The following is a 24,543-nucleotide window of genomic DNA, read 5'->3' on the forward strand; positions in this document are numbered from 1 at the left end:
GGAACTAAGATCCCAAATGCCGTGGGGCAACTAAGCCTGTGCACCACAACTACTGAGCTCTCCTGCCTCAACTAGAGAGCCTGCGTGCTGCAAACTACAGAGCCCATGCGCTCTGGGGCCTGCATGCCACAACTAGAGAAGAGAAAACCCACATGCCACAACTAGAGAGAAGCCCACGTGCCACAACTAAGACCTGACACAGGTATAAAAATAAAAATAAAAAATAAAATAAAATACACAGCAATTAAAGAAAAAAAAGATCCCACATGCCACAACTAAGACCTGGAGCAGCCTAAATAAATAAATAAATAAAAAGAAAGAAAAAAGGAAGGAAGGAAGGAAGGAAGAGCGAGCCTGGGTCCTGATATCATGAAGGTCTTTGCCAGCCCTGAACTGCCACCTCCACCATGAGGATGAGGACTACACCTGAGGGATGACAGAACAGGGTACCGGAAAGGGATTGGGTCCTTCCTGACACTGTAGAGTGTCTATATGAGCTGTGGATGGCCTACCTCTAGACTTGATTTACATGAGAGGACAATACAAGGCTATCTCATTTAAGCCAATCCTACTTTGAGTTTCTTGTCCCTTCACAGCCAAACCAAATTCTAAGTGAAACCCATAGCGAGTTTGTTCTCTGCTTCCCTCACCTAGGCTTTCGCCAGTATGAGATGGGCAGGGAAGACCCCAGCTAAGCCTCTCTTGGTTTGGACCTTGGAGGATATTTAATGATGGGGGCCAAAGGCAGTGTCCAGTCATTAAGTGGCCTAGGAGCCAGAAAGGGAGGGAGTGGGCAAGGCCTCTTTCTCCTCAGAGTCCCAGCAGACAGACACCTTGATTTTTAGCCCTGTGAGACCCAGGACAGACTTCTGACCTCCAGAACTGGATGGTGAGTGGACACATATACGTTGGAACAGAAAAACTGTGTAATCCTCCCTTCATGGAAGCATCCAGCTATCATGGAAACAGAACATGTGGAAATACAGTTCTAAAATCCACCTGACAGCCAGCAGAAGAGGAATAGAGACACAGCTTCCAGAAAGGATAATTTCCATTTCCAGTATTAACAATTTTGAGCTGAATTCTCCTCTGCCACATTTAAACAAGACAGTTCTTCATTTAATGAACTTCAATAGAGGAGCAATAGTAAACCTAAAAGAAAGAGTACATTTGAAAAATATTCTGGCCTCTAATTATTTCCTATAAAAAGATAATCCCTTCCCTTTAAAACACCTTATGTAACAACACTCAGAAGTGTTTTTAAAATGAGAATGAGGTCTGAAGACTCAGAAACAAGATGGTGACTGTGTTAACTTTATGCCCCCATGGGACTATGAGAAACTAAAAGGTAGAGACCAGTGCAGCACCCAGCACATAGAAGATGCTGGCTGAGAATTTGTTTACTGGCAGACTGACTATTCTGTACTGTACTAAGGAGATTGGAGCAGAGACTGAAGGGGACCAAAGCACCCCTGGGGATGGAATAGTGGTGGGGACCAGGAGAGAAATAACATAGGAGAAGAGAAGATGACTCTAGGGGGTGGGGTGGTGATAAAATAGGAGTCGTGTGGTATGTAGCACACCTCTGCTCAAATAGTGCAATCCTCCTGGGGTCAGCTGGGAAAGTCCTGCACGTTATTAAGTCAGGATATTCCTAGGAAGAGGTGCTTTACAGCTAGCAATGGCACGACCATGTTTAGGGCAGCATTTGTTCCTCACAACCTCAAGGGCAGGGATTATTACTGCATTCTTTCTGGAAGAGAAAGCTAGGTCTTAGAACTGCAGTCACTTGCCCAAGACCACTCACTAGGAAATGCAGCAGCTGGAACTTGAACCTGGGGCTTCTGATCACAAACATCACCTTCTTTGGAACAAAGGATGCAATTGGGGATTTCTGGCTCTAATGGCTCTCTCTCCTGAAATTCCCAGGCCAATACTAAGGCCCTGGGTGTGGTTTGTAAAGCCCTGAAGTGAAGAGGAGGTGGGACAAGGCTGGGGATGTTAGGCAACCTCTCAGCAGGTTGGAGGGCTGGTAGACAGGTGCTCCCAGCACTAGAGAACCCAAACTGTGCATTTGCACAAACAGGAAAAAAATGCCCCTAACTCAAGATGCTTTACCGCCATCTACTGGAAAATTGTCATAATAACCATGCAAATCTAGGATGACTCAAGTGTGAAAATGATGCCCCCTGGAATTGTAAAGTGCAGAAGCTGAACAACTGTACTGGGTGGCCCTAGATACATCTTCTCTTGCCTGACAGATTGAAAAGACAGGTTCCCTGAAACCATGGTAACTAAAGCCCTGCCCTCCTCTTTCTTGCGTGGGATTCCCTGGCTCAAACAGAGGTTCTGTTGTAGTCTGTCTCCCATAGTTTTGCTACTCAGGCCCCTGTAGACTCTATTCATCCTTCCTTCTACTTTGTGCACATGTCCTGAGCATCTGCTCTGGGCCAAGTTCCATGCTGGGCTCTGTGGTTACAACATGGACAGAACCTATTCTCTACACTTCAGGAGCTCACAGTTCAATGGAGAACAGGACATTAAAACTCGGTGTGATATGGTGCAGACTTGGGGGCTAGGGAAGGTTTCCTGGAGACAAGGGCAGCTATGTCAAGCCTGAAGGCTAGTTCAATAAGGCGGGCAGAGGGGCAGGAAGTGTGTTTCAGGTGGGGGCCGTAACACATGCAAAGGCCTGAAGGCTCTGAGTAAGCATGCAGCCTACAAGGCTTTGGGGTCGGATCCTGGAGGGCCTCAGGTGGGTCCTTGGAGCTCCAGGGGTCCCAGGTCACTGCCCAGGGCAGGCTCCCTGCACAGGTGGGCACTGGAGACAGTGAGTCAGGGGGCTGGCTTCTGGCTGAGGTGGCAATGGGGCTGAGGCTTCAGCTCCCTCAATCCTCACAACCACTGGTAAAGAACTATTCGTGCGCCCACATTCTATGGCTTAAATTGAGACTCAGAGAGGTTAAGTAACTTGCTCAAGGTCACATAGCTGGAGAGTAACTAAGACAGGTTGGATTCAGATCTGTGACTCCAAGCTCTGGCAGTGGCACCCATGGGTCTTGTATGTGTCTCTGCTGAAGGACGCCAGGGAGGAGAGGAGACCACTTCCATCCTCATCTCCTTTAAGCTTTCAGGTCTCCCTTCCTGAGGCCCAGACATAGAAAAGGAAAGGAAGGGGGTAGGTCCTCATATGAGAGGACAACATCCCACTGCTACCACTCATTCAGCCCAGGCAATTCTGCTCCAGCCTGGAAAGTCAGGGCTCAGCACCCTCCCCAGGCGGTCTCCCCTCGTGTGTCCCCCTCAGCTCAGGGACAACGCGTTCTTCCTCTGCAAGGCCTCAGAACAACAGCCTTCCTGCTCTTATGGGGCTTCTGAAGACTGCTTGTTTCTCTCTCAAGGCTTCAGGCTCTTACAAGGGTAATATTGATAGAAATGTACTAGGGTGTATTTTCCCATCTGGATCAGAGAAAGTGTAAGCGTCTATCCTGGACTATGTGTGTCCTTCGCCACTTACTAGCTGTGAGTTCTTGAACATTTTCCTAAGCCTCTGGCTCCTCGCCAGTAAGATGTGAATATCTCACATGGCAGTTTGAGACCTGCATGAGATAGTGTATATAAAGTCCCAGGCATGTGGTCATTACTTACACTTCTCCCCAACTAGTCAACTGTCAGCTAGCTATGGTGGGGTACTCAGTGGCCAACAATCTTGACCTTCTCCTGGTGCTGTTAGAGTCTGAGTTACCACACACACACACACACACACACACACACACACACACACACACACACACACCCCAGGCAGAGGGGAGGCTTGCTCAGGGATAACAGAGGCTCTGGCACAGTTTCCTTCAGAAACAACCAAGAAGCAATGGACATGCAAGCTCGTAAAGTGCCCAGCACAGCCCAGCCCAGAGCAGGGCTGGGTTCGGTCGGCACTGCCTTTCACCTTTCTTCTACCTTCAAGCCTTGGCTGGAATGGACGCAGGTAGGAGGCCTTAGGGAGCCTGTTAGCTTCCAGGGACTGAATAGTCGGCATAATGGGGTTCGGAGTTTACAGTTTCATTTACTTGCAGGAAATGACTTTCATTCTGCTGCTTGGCCAGCCTCTGGAGGCTTCCATTAGGGCTGGGAGCAGGGCCACCCAACCTTTGAGCTTCAGTTTCCTCATGTATAAAATGAGGCAAGTAATATTTACTAAGACCATCATTGTGAGGATTAAAATGCAAGAAGTAACTAAAGGGTCTATCACAATGCCAGAAACAAGATAAACCCAAAAGGAAGTATAGCTATGATCACAATGGTGGGATCCAGGAGGGTTTGGAGCTATGCGAAGGATGCTACTCCCAACCATCCAACTGCCAACCACCTTGGGAGGTTGAGAATGCAGGTGCCCTAGCTGTTGAGGAGCCAGGAGCCAATCTCACCCTGCTCCACTCCTCTTATGGGAGAGAAGCTGGTACAAACTTTCTGGGGGGCGGGTAGTTGGCAATAGGGATCCTTTCCACTCAGCCACTCCACTTCTAGGAATTCAGCCAAGGAAATAATCACAGAGCCCCATAGAGTTGTTTGTGCTAGGACATTCACTGCAATGCTACTAATAATAGTGAGAAATTGGGAATAATCTAAAGTCAGAGATGCACTCAACACACACTTTGGTTGAATGCCAAATGGCCAAGATCAGTAGTATTCAGGGGAAGTCCAGGTCAATGTCTAATATGACCTTTATGGAAAAAACATCTTTGATAAAGGAGTACATCTAAAATTTTATCAGAGGTTACTTGTGATGAGAATTTCATTATTAATGAATGTCATTGTCAATGCTTAACCATTTAACATCTTAGAGCAACAACAGTACTTACTTCCCCAGTGCTGGCAGTAGTGAGCTTGCTCCCGTATTGTATACTACGCACATCTGTGTTAATAAATTGATGCTTAATTTCAACCGAGGATGGTGGAGGAGTGTGATCCTCACTTGTTCTAATAATTTCTACTTTTCTTTAAATTCTTTATATTTCTTCCCATGTTGGGTCAAATATGATTTGCCATGGATAGTGTTACACATTATTTTAGAGGTTTGCCTCCTCATGAAATTGGGAGGTTGGTTGACATTCTGTTTTTACTTTATCTTTACAAGGTGTAAATAATTACAAATAGGGCTTTCTATTAAAGCTTCATGCTCTAGATAGAATAAGGTGACTAAAAGTTGACTACATTTTAAAAGATTGGGACTTCCCTGGTGGTGCAGTGGTTAAGAATCCGCCTGCCAGTGCAGGGGACACGGGTTCGAGCCCTGGTCTGGCCGCGGAGCAACTAAGCCAGTGCGCCACAACTACTGAGCCTGCGCTTTAGAGCCCGTGAGCCACAACTACTGAGCCCACACGCCACAACTACTGAAGCCCACGTGCCTAGAGCCCGTGCTCCGCAGCAAGAGAAGCCACCGCAATGAGAAGCCTGTGCACCGCACCGGAGAGTAGCCCCCGCTCGCCGCAACTAGAGAAAAGCCCGCACAGCAAGCAATGAAGACCTAACGCAGCCAAAAATAAATAAATAAATTTTAAAAAATAAAATAAAAGATTATTTTGTTTAGTGTTGCAAATGCTAGTGTCACAAACAATTCTACAAAGATTAGAACTACGATACAATCTAATCTCTGTTATTCTGCTTCATATTATTTTAATGTTTTATTGTTGTTGCCTCAAAAAGTATCTTCTAAAAGTATTTGGCTGACATGCTTTCTCAATATTTGTATTAGCTATCAATGTTTCCTTCTATATTTAAACATTTGAAAGGCTTAATAATGATTTCTGTACCCAAAAAAAGGGACAGTGTTTATAATTATCATGAGTGATACAGCATTTTACTTTTGCAATAATAAATATACATTTATTCTTTAACTGATAGAATTTCAACAAATAGAGCACAAAAGAAGATACTCATTACAAGTTACTTCTAGAAGGTGATCTACATTAGAAAGTGATTATTAGCAGTAGAGGGCTTCCCTGGTGGCGCAGTGGTTGGGAATCTGCCTGCCAATGCAGGGGACGCGAGTTCGAGCCCTGGTCTGGGAAGATCCCACATGCCGCAGAGCAACTAGGCCCGTGAGCCACAACTACTGAGCCTGAGCGTCTGGAGCCTGTGCTCCGCAACAAGAGAGGCCGCGATAGTTAGAGGCCCACGCACCGCAATGAAGAGTGGCCCCCACTCGCCGCAACTGGAGAAAGCCCTCACACAGAAACGAAGACCCAACACAGCCAAAAATAAAAATAATAAATAAATAATAAATAAAAAATTTAAAAAAAAAAAAAAAAAAAAAAAGAAAGTGATTATTAGCAGTAGAGCCAAATGACATGACATGTGTGTATAATGGAGATTATTTTGCTTCTTGGATGCAAAGGTTATGTAACACAGTCATAGCTCATGGATCATACACAAGTCCAGGGAACCCAGAAATGGTGCTGAAGTCTGAACTTAGCTATTCAGCCTTTCAAAGACCAAGGCTGAAGATGAAGCTGAAGAGCATATTCTGACCAGACATCAAGGTCAAAGCCAAATTGCATCCCTACTAAACTGTGTCCCTTCTGTAAGAGAGACATATAAATTGTCCATAGAAAATGATGTGGGAAATGTATTTATCAACATGGAAGGACTGTTTTATAATTGCTGAATTTTAAACACTAGTTAGAAAAGAGGATGAAGTGTGAGCCCAAATTTGTAATTAAGGAGGAAAAGTCTGAATAGATAGAGGATTGAAGGACACCTATGAAATGTTAATGATGATTATCTCTGGGTTTAGTATTAAAGGATTTCTGCTTTGTTTTAATAAAAATTTTTGTGTTTTCTTATAAAACATGTTACTCATATGATTTTTAAAAATAGAAAATATTCAGAATTCATCTTTTCTGTCTCTTCTTTCTGTTCCATCCGGGGCCAGATTTCAAGCTTGCAGAGCTGGGCGGATGGTCTGGGATACTGACCACAGCCGCCTGTAGTGCTCTCTGTCCATGTTCACTTGAGGTCAAGGCTTTGGCAGGCTGGAGCTGCCTTTCCTGGGCCTGTTTCTGTGAGGAGAGATGCCAAGAGGAAGGCAAAGGTCAGTGGGGGTGGGGGGAAGGGCAGGGTGTAGTAGCTCCATTTGACCAGTGAGGAACTGGAATCTCAGAGAGGCTGGAAGTGCCAGGAAAATCTTGTGTCTGTCCTGAGACCTGGGGGATAAATAACGTGAATATGCCTAAACTTTTCCATAGTAGAAGAAAGCACTCCAAGGTGTCCCCCAAATTAATTCTACTTTTCCTTTTTATCAATACAACTCACAAATTTTAGCTGATTACCTAGCTATCTGTAGCTAGGTGTGGCCACGTGGCTAAGTTCTGGGTGATGAGAAGTAAGTGGATGTGTTGTGTGCAACTTCCAGGAAACATCCTTAAAGAGAGGGGCATGTCCTTTCTCCTTGTCCCCTTCTTGCTGGTTGGAATATGGATATGATGGCTGGGGCAGGAGCAACCATTCTGGACCATCAGGCAACATGCTTGGGATGATGGAGCAACAAAGTAGAAAGAGTCTGGGCAGATGAACATTGAGCCTCCATAGCAGCCCTGGACCGGCTCCTTTAAACTTCACTGATGTGAGAGTGAAGTAAACTTCCATCTTAGTTTAAACCAGTGTTCTCTTGGGGTTTCTGTCACATGTCACAGAACCTAACCTTAATTAATTACAATAGCTACCTCTTACTTAATATTTCTACCCCAGCCACTATTCTAAGTGCTTTACAAGTGTTACCTTGTTTAATCCATATAAAAATTCTATGAGGTGGGAACTATAATTAACCTTGTTTCACAAATCAGGAACCTGAGACACAGAGAGGTTGATTAACTTGCTCAAGGTCACACAAGTGACTGGTGGAACTGAAATCTGGGCCTAGATCATCTGGCGCCAGAGGCTGTCCTCTGACTGCTCTTCTGGACCCTCTCCTTTGGCTCCTGGTCCCAGCTGACACTTCCATCCCCTACTGCAGACCTCTTTATGTTAGCTCTAGTCCCCATCCCACCCCATTCCCTGTCTCCAGCAAAAAGCCCATTCTCTCTACACCTTGTTTCACTGAGAAAAGATTCTGGCTGGCTAACTCAGGCTAAAGCATAAGAGACCAACATCAGCATGATATGTTCCCTCTCCATAAGAAAAGCAGGCTCTTTATTTCTATGTCAGTGTGAGGGTTTAGGTGTGAGAAACACAGAAGGAGCCACACTGGGTGAGGCTTGGGCACTGGAATCAAGTAAAGTGAATTTTATACCTGCTGCCAGCAAGCTTTGCAGTCTTGGCAAATCTCATACCCACTCTGAGCCTCCATTTTCCCCTCTACAAAATAGGTAGAATCAGACTTTCATTAGGCATGGGTGCTGTAAGGATTAAATGAAGTAACCAATGTGAAGGCTCCTGGCCCCCATCAACCGGGCACAATAAGTATCAGTAAATATGTATCTTTATATAGTGGGATTCTGTTTATCTGTTGTTCCCTCTAGCCTATTTTTAAAGGTCAGACATTGAGATACAGTAACGTCCACCTTCTTGAAGAGTACAGATCTATAAGTTTTGACAAACATAGAGTCATATAACTACCACCACAATCAAGGTATAGATTTTCACACCCAAATTGTTCCCTCCTTTGTCCCCAAGACTGTTTCTTACTCATTCTAATATTTATTGAGCACACACTGTGTGCCAGGCTCTGTGCTGGGTCCAAGCTACAGCAACAAAGCTGACAGGTAAGTCCCTGCCCTTGGAAGTTTATAGTTTATCAGATGGAAGGGGACAGTAAACAAGAAAATAAACATACAAACAAACAGGATCATCATAGAAGCAGTAAATGCTATGCAGCAAGCAGGATTATTTGGTAGTTAGTAGCTGGGGGATTATTTCAGTCGAAAAGGCAGGTGCTATCCTTGTCATTGAAAATTCACAACCAAAGCTGCAGGTTAGTTAAAATCCCCATTTAATGGGCAAGGTACTTGAGGCTCAAAGGAGGGAACTTCCTCAAGGTCACACAGCAAGTGAATGGGAAAACAAGGCTTCAAGCTCAAGTCAGCAGACACCAAAAGCTCACACCAAAAGCTCGTGCTTTTTCCATCACATCACACCGGGCCCTGGGCCGTCTCTGCTGGAGCAGCAGGGGCTCAGGGGTGTGAGGTCTGGGCTGCCTGCTGCTCTGCGGCCATGAGGGCATAGCCAAGAGCCCTATGACAGCCAAGCGCACTGCAGCGACCTCACTCTCCTGGTCTCCCCTCCCTCCTCCTCTAGTTAAGATGTCAACCTTCTGCCTCATACCCTCGCATCTTGGACACCTGGCATTGCAGGGCTCTCCACGGAGACAGCTAACCTCCTCCTGTGCCTCCCGAGCTTCTCCATCCTGAAGACATAAACTGAGGTTGCGTCAGACAGGTGAATGTCCACTCTCTCAGCACCCCTTTCCTTTCTTTTCCTCTCTCCTTTTCCTTCTTCCTCCCTCTGCCTTCTACTTCCTTCTTCTTTTCCCTCCCTCTTTCTCTCTGCCTCTGCCTCCTGCATGCTTTGAGACGAAAGGGCCAATTACTCTTGCTGCCACTACCTCTGTCTGCTAAACTGTGTACTGGTCCACAGGCATAAGCATTCCTACCACGACTGCCTGAGCAGTCCCTGGAAACCACGGCTAATTGGTAAAAGATCGCATTCGTTTTCTTCCATAGCCTGAACACTTCAAAGGAGGCTCTGCCAAAGCCAAGCCAAGGTTGCCACCCCGATGCATCAATCACTAGGGAGACCGCTGAGGTTACCTGTCACCCAGAGGGTGACATTCACACCTGCTGTTTCTACCTTGGCATGTGGTCTTGGATGATGAACATCACTGGCCCCAATCACATTCACACTCTCCAGCACCACAAACACAGAGCGTTAGAGAGCATTTGATTAATGTGCTGCAGGCTTACTTTATTTACGCAATTTTACCCAAATATCTTATGTAAAGAGATATTATGCAGATCTCTTACTCTGAGGGAGTATGGTTTGTACCTGCATCCTTTATTCATCTTCCAGAAAAGTTAACTATCAATGAGATTTTTACATGTTAAGTCACATTTTAAATCGAACATAGGCAAGGCTTGCAAATTAATGTGCAGCAAATCTCTGAACCTCAGTTTCCTCATAAGAAAAATGGGTTTAATAATTTTTCCCTAGCTAGCTTACAGGGCTGTTGAGAGGCTTGTGGAATAAAATTTTAATTTTGTAGATGTACTTTGTAAACTGCAAAGCGGTTTATTACATCACAGTAATGTTATTGTTAAAATGAAGATGCAGTTGGCCAAGTAAATTATCACCTCCAAATAGAAATTCTGTGATAATCCAATTTTCATGTATTCGGCTGGCTAAGACAAAGATTACACTTGTATGTTTTTTGAATCCAGGCAGGCAGGGATGGCGCCTCACTGAATTTTCTGAGACTTGGGGAGCGTTTTGTGGTAGCCTCTGGCTATGACTTGGTATTGACAGTAAAGAGCATCCTGTCTGAGGATGTCTATTAAAATCTTAATTTCAGGGCACCAGGCAAAGCCTTCAATCAGGGCAAGATCTTCAAGTGAACATCTCTTGCCATCGCCTAGCTACCTGCACCTGCCCTTCAGGGAGAATGGGGGTCATTAAAGGAAACTGAACATTGAAAAAAAAAAAGGTAACCTTGAGACCCCAGTCTATCTTCACCCTGATCAATCTGAAATAAGAGCATGAGAATGAAGGAAACCCACCCCCTCTGCCTCTTTAGGTGTGGCCCTTGCATCTTGGAATGTTCTCTGTCCCAGACACTTGGGGAGTTGTAGGGCCAGACAGACATGTGTAGGGTTCCCCACCCAAGGGAGAAGCTGCTTACTGCGTAGAGTTCTTCTCTTTGTACACAACATTTTGAGGCAAAATGGAATGATTGCCACTGGGAAGGGAATTCATCTTATCCAGATAACCTCAGCAAATAGCAAGATTTGTGGCACATATTTCTGGGAAAGTGCTCACAAGCAATCAGATGCCTGTCTGTGTTCCTGACCCCTTGGGATCGCCTGCAGGTACAGTCATAGCTTGACTATGAGAATATATGATAAGGGTGTTGGAGAGTGTGGCTTATAAATCATTTTCTGGCACTGTTTGTGGAGGATGAGACTGTAGTTGGGGTGGGTGGTGGCGGGATGCAAGATCAATGGGAAATGTGTCCTCAGCAGACATTTCAAAGACCTTGGAATGTAGCTTTTCCTCTCAGACAAAGACCAGTATCAATTCATCATTGATACACTTTTACTCAGTGTCCCTTCTGGACAAATCATCATGTTAGGCGATATGGAGGAGACCCCCAAATATTTCCAACATAGACCGGGAGCTCTCATTTTAGTTAGAAAGATAAGGCGTTCTTGTGGATAAAGATAAGAGCCCAGAAGAGAGACAGGAGGAGAAAGAAGCTAACGCTGTCCAGTCTCCTGCTGGGACTGAGGCACTTATGTTATCCCATTTGATCATCAGCACCACCACAAGGTAACATCTTCATCCCGTTTTATGGAGGAGAATACTGAGATCAGAGAGGTTCGATGACTTGCTCCAGGTACCACAGCTGGTTAGTGGCAATAAAGTGTCCGTTCTTAGTCTGCTTAATTCTGGTGGGGCCAGAATTGAAGGGAAGTTTTCAAATTGTCTTCTATATTGATTTTGTCAAAGATAATCACCAATTTTAGAAAAACAAACTAACATTTGGCTGTGCTTCCTCTTACTCCATTCACTTAGGAGCGGGGTGCCGAGGAACTACTAGCTCTAGATCTGAAGCTTTAATGTCCTTTTCTGTTGATAAACCATATTTCTAAATAAATCATTGTTTTTGTCCGTTTGCGTTTCCAAGGCCAGATCTCTGTCTCTTTCCTGGCTGAATACTCCCTTCCCCCACCAACATCTTCCCATGTGCCTTTAGCTTCTCCTTTCTCTCTCTCCTTCCCTACCCTCACACACACACAGAAATTCAGACGCACACCTTCCCACCACACACCCATATGCAAAATAAAATTAGAAATACTCCCCAACTCTCAAGGTATTTAGGGAATGGAGATCTTCAATGAATACAGCCAAGTGCTCCATTCCCTCCCTCCCAAGCCAGGGTGAGAGGCAGGCAGAGCTTGTGAAAAGGGTCCAGACAGCCCTGATTTTGACACCAAGAAGCTCTAAAGGAAAAAATGGCCACTTGTGCTTTCCTCTATCTGCCCTGTGGCCACTGGATCTCACAGGGCTACCAGATTCTCAGAGCCAACACCTGGCAAGCTGTTCTTTTGTTTGTATGTAAAATCCTTTCAGAACATGAAAAGGTTTCCTGGTCCCCTCTTTTATTTTGATGCACACTGTCGAAATCCAGAGAAAACAGTATCTGATGTTTCAAAAATACTGAGCTGAGCTGATAAGCATATTGTCCTCGTTTTAAGGGATTGTTCTTGTTTTAATCAACCAGTTGAGGAAGCAATAAATAATCATTTATTTATGATGTTTGCCTTCACCCAGAGGAGTGGAACAGGGCAGGTAGGTGAGCTCTGACAGCCCAAGAACCCGAGGTAGTGGTGGTGTCAATATTCCTGCAGCGGTTCAAAGCTCTCTCTGCTCCCTCCAACCTCCATTTGACATGCACTGGCCAACTGTCCCCACCCTCTTGGTACCCACCTCAGACTAGTGGGATCAGAAAAAGAAAGGAAATAGGAACAGGGAGATGAGGGCAGGATTCCAGGCAGAAGCTCCTGGTTCAGCTGTTCAAGCTCTGTGTCTGGATAAACCACTCAGTTGTCCTCCCTTCTCCCAAATCAGAGCTCCCCCTGGGTCTCAGGGTGATGCTGGGTTGTGTAGAGGCTGAGAGCAGGTCCATTAGTTCAAATCCAGGCTCTGTCACTTACCCGCTGTATGTCCTTGGGCATGTGACTTAGCTTCTCTGTGCCTCAATCTCCTCATCCATACAAGGGGATCATGGAGCTTCTGCTGAGAGGGTTAACAAAGCTGCCTTATGCTAAAGGCTTATTAGCACAGTGCCTGGTTCATAGTAAGGACCCAATAAATAGAGTCAATGATTGTAAACTAATGCTCAAATAGTGCTCACCATAGGTAGGCCCTGTTTAAGGGCTTTACATAAATTGTTGTCATATAACCCTCACATCTCTGTTTTACAGATGGGGAAACTGGAATCTGAAGATCACACAGTAGTGAATGATGGATATTCAGACCCGGGCAGACAGGCTCCGGAGTCGGGGCTCTCAGCACTTCTGTGCACAATGACGTTGATCTTTACGCGTGTTGCCCCTGGCAAGCTGAACTCCTAAACCCCCAGGTTTTCCTCGCTCCGAGAATGGAGAGCAGCAGAGGGCTGTTAGCCACAGTGGGGAGGGAAGGAGCAGATGATGGTTAGAGCATCACATCAGGGTGGAATCCAGAGCTCCCAGCTGGAACCAGTGGCTGAAGTCAGGCGGGGAGCCCCAGCCCGCTCCAGAGGAGCGAGGGGAGGAAGGGGGGCAAGTCCCCGAGGCCGAGAGGGGTGGCCAGAGCACCGCCCCTCGGAGGGGAGGGAGGGGTGGCGGGGCTGGGGGCGGGGGTGCCCAGCTGCCATCTCCGCCGTCTCCGGGCCCCCACTCGCTGGCGCCCCAGTGGGAGGACGGCAGCTGCCCGCTCCCTCCTCCCCACACCCCCGCTACCTGCCCAGTCCCCGAAGCGAAGCGTGAGGAGGCTGCGAGCCGGCGGGGCCGAGCCCACAACTTTGCAGCCTCGGGGAGGGCGAGAGCCGGCGTCCGAGGCTCCCCTTGTCCGCGACCAGAGCTTGGTGAGTTCATTTCCCCACTGCTCTGCGGCGGTGCGGCGGCGGCGGCCGCGCGGGGGGCGGCTTCCCGGGCGTCCGGGAGGCGGTGGCCGAGAAGCCGGCGGCCGCCCGCGCTGTCTGCCTCGCTAGGGCTCCGGCTGTGCCGCCCGCCGCCGCGGGCGCGGCCGGCGCCAGTGCTAAACGGCCACCGGGCCGCCCCGGCGGTCTCCGCTGTCCCTTCTCCCGCACAGGGCCGGGGCTGCGGTGCGGCCGCCCGCCGTGCGCCCCGCACTCCCCCAGCCCGTCCTTCGCCTTCCAGGCGCCGCGGCGCATCTGGAGGCTGCTCCCGCGGCCCCCCTGGCGACCAGCGTGGGGAAGACACTTGCTTCGCCGGATCCCGGGCCGCGGGCTCTCTGGGGTGGGCAGCGCCGCCGCAGCCCCCGGGAGCCCCCAGCGACCACCCCCGGGCGTGCCCTGCGCTGAGCCCCTGCGGCGGAGAGGGACCCGCGGTCCCCACGGGGGCCGCGAGTCTCCTGGGGCACTGGCACCTGCAAAGGGGACTCCAAGGTGATCAGTCACCCAGTGGGGACGGGACAGCCTGGACGGAGGCCTAGTGGCATTCGCCCGTCCTGGGTGCAGCAGCCTTCCCAGAACTTTTCTCGCGCCTCGGGCTCGCCTGCTCCTTAGCCCCTGGAAAAGTTCTCGCGGGCGCCCAGAATCCTATTTTTCGGTGGCTTCCGAAGCTGGACAGGAACCGGGGCTGTGGGGTAGGGTGGAATAAATTTGTGGTAGGGCTGCGCTCAGCGGCGGGGGTCGATCCCGTGGAAACCTGGCCAAGCATCCACGCCTGCGCCCAGGGAGAGCTTGTTGGCATCGAAGGGGTTTCAGCGCCATCGGGGTTGTTTGGGTTTCTCGCTCCAGGAGGGCGGGAGGCAAGCGCGGAGGAGGGGGGGATTTTAATTTCGTCGCCTCAAATGAAAACGCTCTTTGCCAAGAAATAGCTAGGGCAGCCAGCTTCGGAGAGATGGGCTGACCGGAACCGGCTGACACAGGTATTCCTGCTGCGCCCCCCAATCCCACCCATTGCCTAAGTGCTTGTGGGAATGTATCGATTGTTGTAATTGATTTTTTCTAAAAAGCCAGGTGGCAGCGGCTGCGTGTGTGTACACACAGATACACACACACACAAACACAGATACCGAGGCGCACACAGATTACACATACAAAATCACACACAAGGAACACCCCCCACACACACACACAGGCAAGCACACATACCCCCAAAGCTCTTTGCGTTATGGGTAAGGTCCCTGAGTATTGCCCAATATGGGAGATGGCACGGAGAAAGGGGAGGTGAAACAGTACTTCCAGTAGGTCATTTCTATCTGCCCCCACCCCAAATCTTCTGCTTTCTCCTCCTAGGGGGTCTGAAGGAAGAATCCCAAACCTGAGCACGTCTCCACTGCCATAAAAAAGCAGAGCCCTAGGCAGCCCCCGCTCCGCCACCCGCACCCACCTCCTACGGACTGAGAACAAGTCCCCACCTCGCCCTCCTTGTACCTGACCCCCGGGGCGTCAAGGCGCCGAGGTGGCTCAAAAACGGAGGAGGTGGGCACCAGAAGGTAGGGCTTGGCTCCCAGAGGCTGTCATGATCTCGGGGTCTCACGCCTGCTTGGTCACGGGTTAGGGAAGAGAGGAAGGGTGATCCGAGGGACATGGGTTTGCGCGGAGCAGGACGGACAGATAGCGCCGGGGAGAGCCCTAGGGAGCCCTCTGGACGCTGCAGTGAGTCTTCCTCTCACCCTGGGCCCCTTAGGAATGTAATCGAGGATGCTGGCCCTGAGGCTGCTCAACGTGGTGGCCCCCGCCTACTTCCTGTGCATCTCCCTGGTGACCTTCGTGCTGCAGCTCTTCCTCTTCCTGCCTAGTATGCGTGAGGACCCCTCGGCCGCCCGGCTCTTCTCACCTGCGCTGCTCCATGGGGCATTCTTCCTGTTCCTCTCAACCAACGCCCTGGGTAATTATGTCCTGGTCATCCAGAACTCCCCAGACGACCTGGACGCCTGCCAGGGGACCGCAGCCAGGAGGGCCCTGTGCCCTCCGCCCAGCACCCACTTCTGCCGAGTGTGCGCCAGAGTCACCCTGAGGCACGACCATCACTGTTTCTTCACCGGCAACTGCATCGGTAGCAGGAACATGCGCAACTTCATCCTGTTCTGCCTCTACACCTCCCTGGCCTGCCTCTACTCCATGGTGGCCGGCGTGGCCTACATCTCCGCAGTCCTCTCCATCTCCTTCGCCCACCCCCTGGCCTTCCTCACGCTCCTTCCCACCTCCATCAGCCAGTTCTTCTCCGGTGAGTGGGCCTTGGCAGGCAGGTTGGGCCCTATGCAAGGACCTCCTACCTCAACCCCAAGTTGGCCAGGTGTAGCAAATACAGGATGCCCAATTAAATTGTAATTTCAGATAAACTATGCATAACTATTTAATATAAGTATTTCCTGAATATTGCAGGGGACATACTTACACTAAATTTTTTTAGTTATCTATTTGAAATTCAGACTAACTGGGCATGCTGTATGTCACCTGGCAACCTCCCTCCCCGCCCCCATCCTCATTCATCTTCTCCTCGTTGCTCGCCACTGTCCATTTGCTCATAGAATGGTGGCAAACCAGGCAATACACCTGCCCTGTGCCAGGAGGGGCTGATTGCTGGCCATTCCTCCGTGCAGCCTGCGAGGTACCCCCATGCTATGGCCTTCCTCTGCCTGGACCCCAATCCTGCTCACACATTCCTCCGAGGACTTTGCCCTCCCAAGGTCTTGCTGATCAACCACAGTGAGGTCGACCAGGGTGCCGGGCCAGTCCCGGCAGAAGGCTAACCCTCGCCCTCCTACCCACTATATTTGACCCCCTCCAGGTTGTTCTCCGGTCTGCAGGTGGCTCAGAGAAAGGAACACCCTGGTTGGAGATGCAGCCATATTTAAGGACTCCATCTTCACACCACAGAGCCACAGGACTGGTGTGGGATCTGACCCTCCAGGAGGCTCTTACACTTGCAGGAGCCAGGCATGTAGACCTTCACACTGGGGCTCAGCTATGCCCCCCGGTGAGGACTGTGCTTTATATAGCATACCCCAAGGAGAGTGGGGTACCAGGCCCAGAGGGACCTGGTTCCTGGTGGCAGGAACCAGCCCTTGAAACCAGCCAGGAACCACCCTACCTGGCCGTGAAACTTGCTCCTACCTCATTTCCTTCACTCCACCTACCCTGGCCTTTGACTCTGACTGACTTGGCTCTTACAATTAGTAGCATGCACACATGGACACGTAGCTGTGCGTGTGTGATGTTATCTCCATTTCTCATGAAGAAACTGAGGCTCAGATGGGGTTAAATGGCTGCCCAGGATCTTACTACTTCCTGGCAGCAGCCTCTGGCTTGCCTCCCAGGTCTTTAGACAACGCACAGCAGCAGAGGGAATGCAGCATGTTTCATACCCCGTTGACCTTTCAGGGACAAAAAAGACAGGGTGCAGCTTCTTCCACTGAGAACCCCAAATTGTCTTGATATGCCTGGGCTGGACATTCATAAAATTCTGCCTCACTCTGGGGGAAGCCATCGTTTTGGTCTTTGTTGGGGCCTCAGCCCAGTCCTCTGCAGGCGTAAAACTTTGTGCCATTTGGCAGTAGGAACACAGAGACCCTGGAAGAAGGACCCAGCTATGAGGGTTGCCTTGAGGGCTGGTGGTTGAGCTGGGCCCAGAACTCAGAGCTCTCGGACCTTCTGGATCCTGGCGCCAGCATAGGAGGCTGCTGGGACTGAAATAACCAGGACGGGGGAGGGTAAGTGGGCGGGCTAGGGGGTGGAGTGTGACACCGGCAGGTGGAGAGACGAGGAGAGCCAGAGAGACTGATTACACTTTCTTTTCCAAGTAGTTTCATCACATAAAAATGGGTGCTTCCAAAGAGAGGATCTTGAAATGGTTTGATTTAAGTCTGGGCTTGAGGCCTGTCCATATGTGCTAGGTTTGGGTGGGAGACAGGAAGGTAAAGAAGAGGAACCTCTTGCTTTGATCTGATAGGGGAACAGAGCCAGTCAGTGCCTATCTTGGGGTCCAGATCCCTATTCTAGCAGAAACATGAGTCCCACTATCTTTTACCTCCTCACCAGACCCACTAGGAAAAGGAGGCCAAGATTTCTTTTTCTTTTTATTATTTGGCTGCATTGGGTCTTAGCTGCGGCACACAGGATCTTCATTGTCGCATGCGGGATCTTTTGTTGCGGTTCATGGGCTCTTCGCTGCGGCGCGTGAGCTTCTTTCTAGTTGTGGTGCTCGGGCTCCAGGGCGCGCGGGCTCGTTAGCTGTGGTGCGGGGGCTCTCTAGTTGTCCCGCGGGCTCTAGAGTGCATGGGCTTAGTTGCCCCATGGCATGTGGGATCTTAGTTCCCCGATCAGGGATCAAACCCACATCCCCTGCACTGGAAGGCAGATGCCTAACCACTGGACCACCAGGGAAGTCCCGAGGCCATGATTTCTAATCTCCAACTCTCCCATCTCATCTTCCTCCTTTGCCGGCCTTTCATCTTTCCCCTTGGCAGCCCTTCTCTCGCCTGCCCTGACACACACCTCACCTGTTCAGCTTCTCCCTTCCTGTCCCTTCTCCCTCTCTTCTCAACCCAAACGGTTGAGGGCACCGCCCTCTCATCTGCTCCGGAGGCCAGGTGCACAGGAGGGTGTAAAAAGGGGCAAGTCGTTGGCTAGATTGAGCTGTTCCCAACTGTGGCACTGCCCCTAAGGCAGATCTGCCACCAGAGCACGGGATGGCTGTGTGTGGGCCCCGGGAGCCAGAAGTGGGAGGGGTCTTCTGGCGGCTGTACCCACATGCCCCCCATTGATGCCAGAGAGGAAGGAGACTGGCCAGTTAGACTTTAGAAGCTGTTCTTTCTTTTGGCTTCGTGGGACCAGTACAGGTTGTGTCACTTCTCTGAGCCTCATTCTTCTCATCTGGGAAATGGAGGTGACACCATCTGACCTGTGTCATGGCATTCGGAAAAGTACGCCAGTGTGGTGGGTGCCAGAAAGTCCAGTAGAAGGGAAAAGGGGTTAATATTTGTTGAGCAAATATTATGTGCTAACCACTGTGCAGGTCTCATTTCATCCAATCCTCAGGACAAGTTTTTGAGGTAGGTATTATTATATCATTTTGAAAGACTCAGCAACCAAAGGCTTAACAAGGTTAAGTTGCTTTGAAAGCACACAGCTAGTATGAGCCCAGCCCAAGCTTTGGACTCAGAGCTGCTAGCCTCCAGAGCCCACATTCTTCCCGCAATACTGCCTCTCTGAAGTTGCTTCTTGATGAATGAGCCACTTTGGGAGGGAGAGAGCTTCTTATCCCAGGATGTATATTAAAGATGCTGGGTGATGATCTGTCAGAGGTGCTATAGGTGCTTGGTGGAAAGCCGGGGTGGAATGATTGGATGGTGTGACCCTTCAGGCCCATTAGGAAAATTCTGTGATTTTCTAAAAAAGCAGAACTGTTATTAAATAGTTCAGAGGAGCTGAGGCAGCCAGGCTAGGCAGCTTCAAACACTTTGAGAGAAAGCATGTCCCCAGAATAGCCTTTTGTAGCTGCTGCAAGGGGCCGGGGAAAGGCCACAAGGTCTTTTCTGCATGCCTTGATTTAGCGCCAGAAAAAAAGAGACTGTGGAAAACAGCTTCCATCAGCCCAGGCTTGTCCCTGAGGCTGAGTTGCAAGGCAGGCTTGTGCTTGACAGCTCTGATGTTTGCACATCCCAGCTTGAAGGCCATCTTTGCCTGTAGCATTCCTGCACCCCAGAGGGCACCATGGTCCCAGGATCCTTCATCCTGCACATGGCTACCTGAGCTAACCTGTGCTGACAAGGAAGAAGTGGGTCAGAGGCATGGCACAGCCCAAGGTGAGCCCTGTCCCGTTGCTGCCCCCTGCTCCCCGTGCAAGCCAGCTGGACTGAACTTTCCATCCCCCGGGCAGCAGGACTTTATTTGTCCCCAAGTTTGCAAAGAGAAACCTGCTATCAAAGCTCCTAGGGCTGAGGGCAAGAGCGGGATGCTAATGAGCAAACCTGAATCGTATCCACATCCTCCTGGCCACTGAGTCCACCATTGCTCAGATTGGAAAAGTTTTTTTTTTTAGTTTATTTATTTGATTGCGCTGGGTCTTAGTTGCGACAGGCTGGCTCCTTAGTTGAGTCGCCCATCAGGGAGTGCCGCGCTGAGTGTGAACCAGAACGCTGGCCACTGCGCACACAACTTCTCTGAAGCAGGCAACCCTATGGAATCATTGTTGTTATACCCATTTTACATTATGAGCAAACTGCAGCTCAGAGAAGTTAAGAAACGTTTGCAAGACCACAGAGCTGGGAGATTCAAACTTAGCACGGACCGACCACCCCAGCTCGGAGGAAGAGTGGGGAATCTCTTACTCAGTGATGTTTAAACCAGTCATGGAGAGTGCTGGTTTAGAGGGGTTTAGGGAAGGTCCAGCTCAAGGCAGGGACCTAGACTGATGACCTTGGGGGCCTCTTCCAGCCTTAGCAAGCTCTGACAGGACGGCTCTGGCTGAAAGTTCCAGTGGCCATACTGTCCTCTTTTTAACATTGATGACTGAATTATCCTCTGCACTGCCTTGACACTCGTGATTTATTCTTCTTGATGACTAGGCCCTGTTCTCCATCATGCTGTCACTTTCCCGAGTCCTCCCAGCCAGTGCTCACAGCTCCGAAGAGAAGGCACTGCAGTCTAGACAGCTGCCCAGGCACCAGCTCCCTCTCCAGGGTCCTCAGCTCGCTCCTCTCTCCTCCTGAAAAAAAAACCCTTCTCCCTGTTTCTAGCCCCAAAAGAGAAGGCAGAGAGAGAGAGAGAGGTGGTATCACTGACCCTGAGGAAATGCTAGCATCTAGGCACTGCCCATAGAAGTTTCCTTTCCTTTCTCCTCCACGTCCTCAGTTCTCCTCTCTCGCCTCAGGAGCCATCAGCACTAAGAAAAAGTTAGGACAACTTGTTCCTCTCCCTCGCTGCAGAGCTGAGATGTAGCTTCAATCTCATTAATCTCCCCCCTAGTGGAAAGCGCCTGCTTGGATGGCAGTTCAGTGCGTGGCCTGGCTGTAAAATGATTCTGTTGTTTTCCCGCCCCCTGCAGGAGCTGTCCTTGGTCCTGAAATGTTCGTCATCCTCATGCTCTACCTCTGGTTTGCCATCGGCCTGGCCTGCGCTGGCTTCTGCTGCCATCAGCTGCTGTTGATCCTCCGGGGGCAGACCCGCCACCAGGCGCGGAAGGGGGTGGCAGTGAGGGCCCGGCCTTGGCGCAAGAACTTACAGGAGGTCTTCGGAAAGAGGTGGCTCCTGGGCCTGCTGGTCCCCATGTTCAATGTTGGAAGTGAGAGCTCCAAGCAGCGGGACAAGTAGCGGGCACTCTCATCATTTCTCTCTGTGTGTGTATTGACTCCTCGTGAACATAAGACCACAACACCCTGTCTCCGCCCATGGCCCACTACAACTTTGGACTGGTAAGGTCCTAGCGTCCACCCCTGGTCTGTAACACACAGAGAACAGCGTTGGCTGGTGGATCATGACGAGGAGGGAGAATGGCCACCGAGGCACTGCTAGGTTCCCCATGAGCCAGCCTGGTGGCTGCTAGCCGTGCAGAGCCTCTGCTTTTGTTTCTTCCCCCTTGGGGTGCCTGCTCTTCCCCTCTGCCTGGTTCACCCACGCTCCACCAAGTCTCATGTCATCACTGCTATCTGCTAGAGCGTTTCCTCTCAGCCCCGTGTTAGGAGTGGGGAGTGGATTCTTGCTGCTGGTATGAAGCTCCCCAGGACCTGGAATCTGGCAAAAACGTTTCAAATTACCATGTGTGAGAGGCACCCAAGTCAGCTCTGCCAGCTGCTAGTGAGGTTGGGAAGGGAAGGGTGTGTGTCCTCATCCCCTCTGTGGAATTTTTAACGGTGGAAGGAAAAAAGAACTCAGTAGCTTGCTGCCCAGCCCTCAAGTTGCAAGGCCCTTTCTCTGGGAGACAGCAGCCAATGGCCTGGGATTTCTAGCTGCTGTCCCCTCTCCACCCCGCCCCAGCTGGCTACCCAGTCCAATCCAGGACCTGGCTGGATGCTTCCTTTCCCTGGCACTCTTCCAGCCTTTCCCATTGGTCCCCAGCCTCTGGGTCTTTGCTAGATGCTGGGAAGGCAAGGAAGAAGAGAGAAGGAAAGGGAGATACTGATAAATGAGAGTGGTATGTGATTGCACAACCATATAGAAGGGGGCATGTGATCGTGTGTGTGTGTGTGTGAGAGAGAGAGAGAGAGAAGTGGTGAGGAATGTTGTTATGAAAATAGAGAAAGAATGGGAAGAGAGAGGGTCACACAGAGATTGGGCACTGGATATTTGGGGACTGAGAATGAAAGGGGCAAATGGGTTCATTTCTGAAGGACATTCTAGCAGCTAAAGCTGTTCAGTGTTTGAATAGTTGCCTGGGGAGGTAGTGAGTGCCTCACAACTGGAGGTATTCCAGAAGGGGCTAGGCAGTCATCTGGCAGGCATGCTGTGGAAAGAATTTCTGCACAGGGTCAGGGAAAAGAAGATCCTTTCCCACCCCAAGATGCCAGTGTCTTCTTCATGATTGCCAGGTCCAGAGGCAAGATCTGCAGGGATACCTGTGAATTATTTGCTTTCGTGGAGGATGGGGCGGGCATGGAGCGGTCTGAAAATCATGATGCAAACTTTCAGGACCCTACCCGACCACCAGGGAGATGGGACTACTAGGTATTAATGCTAGTTGAGGGGGTTGGCCTTTGAGAACAGGGAGATGGAGCAGTGTCGGGGCAGTGGTGGGGAGAGCAAAGCTGGAAAATCATGTTCAACTCTGAGGAGTGAGATTGGGAGAGTTGAGGCTCAGGAATGGGGAGACCAGAATATAGGGGTGCAATTGGGAGACCAGCCCTGACTGGCTCTGGATGAGGGCACTGCTCTGCATTCTGGGACCCAGAAGACCAGACTCCTGGGGCATATGAGGGAGTGGGGACAATACAAGTGCCCCCTCCTGACTGGGTCCCAAGGCCATTCTGCCATCCAGTCTGCTGGAGCCCACACTCTGCAGTGTCCAGCTGGTGGCCACAGTGACCCCAACCGTTGCCACACGACACTGCACAACACCTCGAGTTCTTGAGCAGAGCTTGGGAGGACTTTATCTTGGTTCTGCCTTCACGGCCCCTAGAGAACTAATGTAGTAATGGTGCCACCTGCTCATCCTTCTCCCCCTTACATTATTCATTCATTCATCCTACATGTATTTACTGAGCACCAACTACGTGCCAAGTCTCCACCAGGCACTGGTATACAGTGGTGAACAAGATGAAATCCCTGCCACCAAGAGCATCCTGTTGCTGCCCCCATGTCCCCACCCCCTGAAAAAGTCACTTTGCCTTCTTGCTGGTCAGCAGGATAGGTCACTTGGAGGGGAGGGATGTGGCAGAGAGGGTTGAAGGGGAGCCCAGGCTTCCTGGATGGAGGGGTCATTGGGGGGGCATCCTCACCCTCAGTTCTGACCATATTGAATCAGTGGGAGTGGAAGTGGAGAAGGGAAAGGGCCTGGCTCACTCCTGACCCCAAAGCTCAAGCTTGGAAGCCAGCCCTGCCATGCTCAATCTCCTGGAGGCTCAGCATTGTGAGGGAGCAAAAGGGATATGTGCAGGGAGTCATCTCCTGGCTGACTGGTCAGTGGGGGTGACAGTGGGGAGGTTGCCAGGTGTAGGACTTGAGAAATATTTGTACACATGGCCCTATACTGTCGATGAAGAACATCAATAAAATATGTGGTTTTAAATTGGACTTGATGTGATTGTTTTGGCACTGTGGTTGGTAGCAGGGCTGGCAAGGCTGGAATACACTGACACAGTCATACTAGCTGCTAAAATATTTAAGGTAAGTATTCAAAACGCTTCTGTTCCAGTAGGTAAATAACCACTGTCCAGACTCCCTGAGCAATCCAGCCCTGCTGTCCCAGCTGCTCGTGCTCCTTCCCTGGGATCCCGGGCTCACCTCGCATCCAGCGATGAAAAGGGCAGCGCTTGGCAGCTGCGTGGGGCCCCCAGGGTCCTGCTCCAGCCCATCAGCCAGTGTCCATTGTGAGTGGTCAGGATTGTGCTGTGTGGTCAGTAAAAGTGTGGGTATCAACCCTGGTTGGTAGCAGGTCTACGTGCTGGGATCTGTGGACCCACAGGCACCAGGGATGGAATGTCCCACCTGGGAACTTGCCTCCTCCTCCCTCCCCCAATCCTCCTCTCCCACTCCTTCCCGTGACAGCTGGGGAGTGAATGAAGAGGGGAGTCCACCTGGTCCTCCGTCTCAGCCAGAACTGACCACCACTGAGGATCAGCCAGGGCCCCCTGCCCTCTTGGCCCCTATAATACGTGGACACCTTGGTAGCTGGGAGGGTGTTGAGCCCTGCAGGGAGGGAGTGGTCCCTGAGCGGGTGAATGGGCATAACCTCTGATGCATCCAAAGATGTGCAGGCCTGGACTGATGGAGGACACAGCTGCAAAGTGCTCATTCTACTTGGGCTGTTGAAGAACCTTCAGCCCAGGCCAGTGTTGTATATGGGTCGGCATTCCCTGAACACACACCAAGGGGCAACCAGCAAGGCAGCCCCGAGATATGCTGGGGCCGGCGGGAAGGGATGAATGGAGCTGCAGCTAACC

At 50.3% G+C, this 24,543-nt stretch overlaps 2 protein-coding genes across 8 annotated transcripts in view; one reads left to right on the forward strand and one right to left on the reverse strand.

The window, feature by feature from the left end:
• TMEM63C (transmembrane protein 63C) overlaps positions 1–24,543 on the reverse strand; it is a 452,188-nt gene that overhangs the window by 414,757 nt on the left and 12,888 nt on the right. The window lies entirely within an intron of this gene.
• On the forward strand, positions 7,070–23,674 carry ZDHHC22 (zDHHC palmitoyltransferase 22). Of its 5 annotated transcripts, none has more exons than XM_082384758.1 (4): positions 7,070–13,840; positions 15,239–15,438; positions 15,633–16,172; positions 16,737–20,045. In XM_082384758.1, exons 3-4 carry the CDS (start codon positions 15,647–15,649, stop codon positions 17,015–17,017), a joined length of 807 nt encoding a protein of 268 aa, XP_082240884.1. In that variant the 5' UTR covers positions 7,070–13,840; positions 15,239–15,438; positions 15,633–15,646; the 3' UTR covers positions 17,018–20,045. The 5 variants fall into 5 exon arrangements, with proteins under 5 accessions (XP_082240884.1, XP_082240887.1, XP_082240885.1 ...); XM_082384759.1 differs by lacking the exon at positions 7,070–13,840 and adding an exon at positions 14,298–14,383; XM_082384760.1 differs by lacking the exon at positions 7,070–13,840 and adding an exon at positions 14,572–14,868.

This window comes from Balaenoptera borealis (assembly GCF_965194805.1).
Source record: "Balaenoptera borealis genome assembly, chromosome: 3".
Classification (NCBI taxonomy): domain Eukaryota; kingdom Metazoa; phylum Chordata; class Mammalia; order Artiodactyla; family Balaenopteridae; genus Balaenoptera; species Balaenoptera borealis.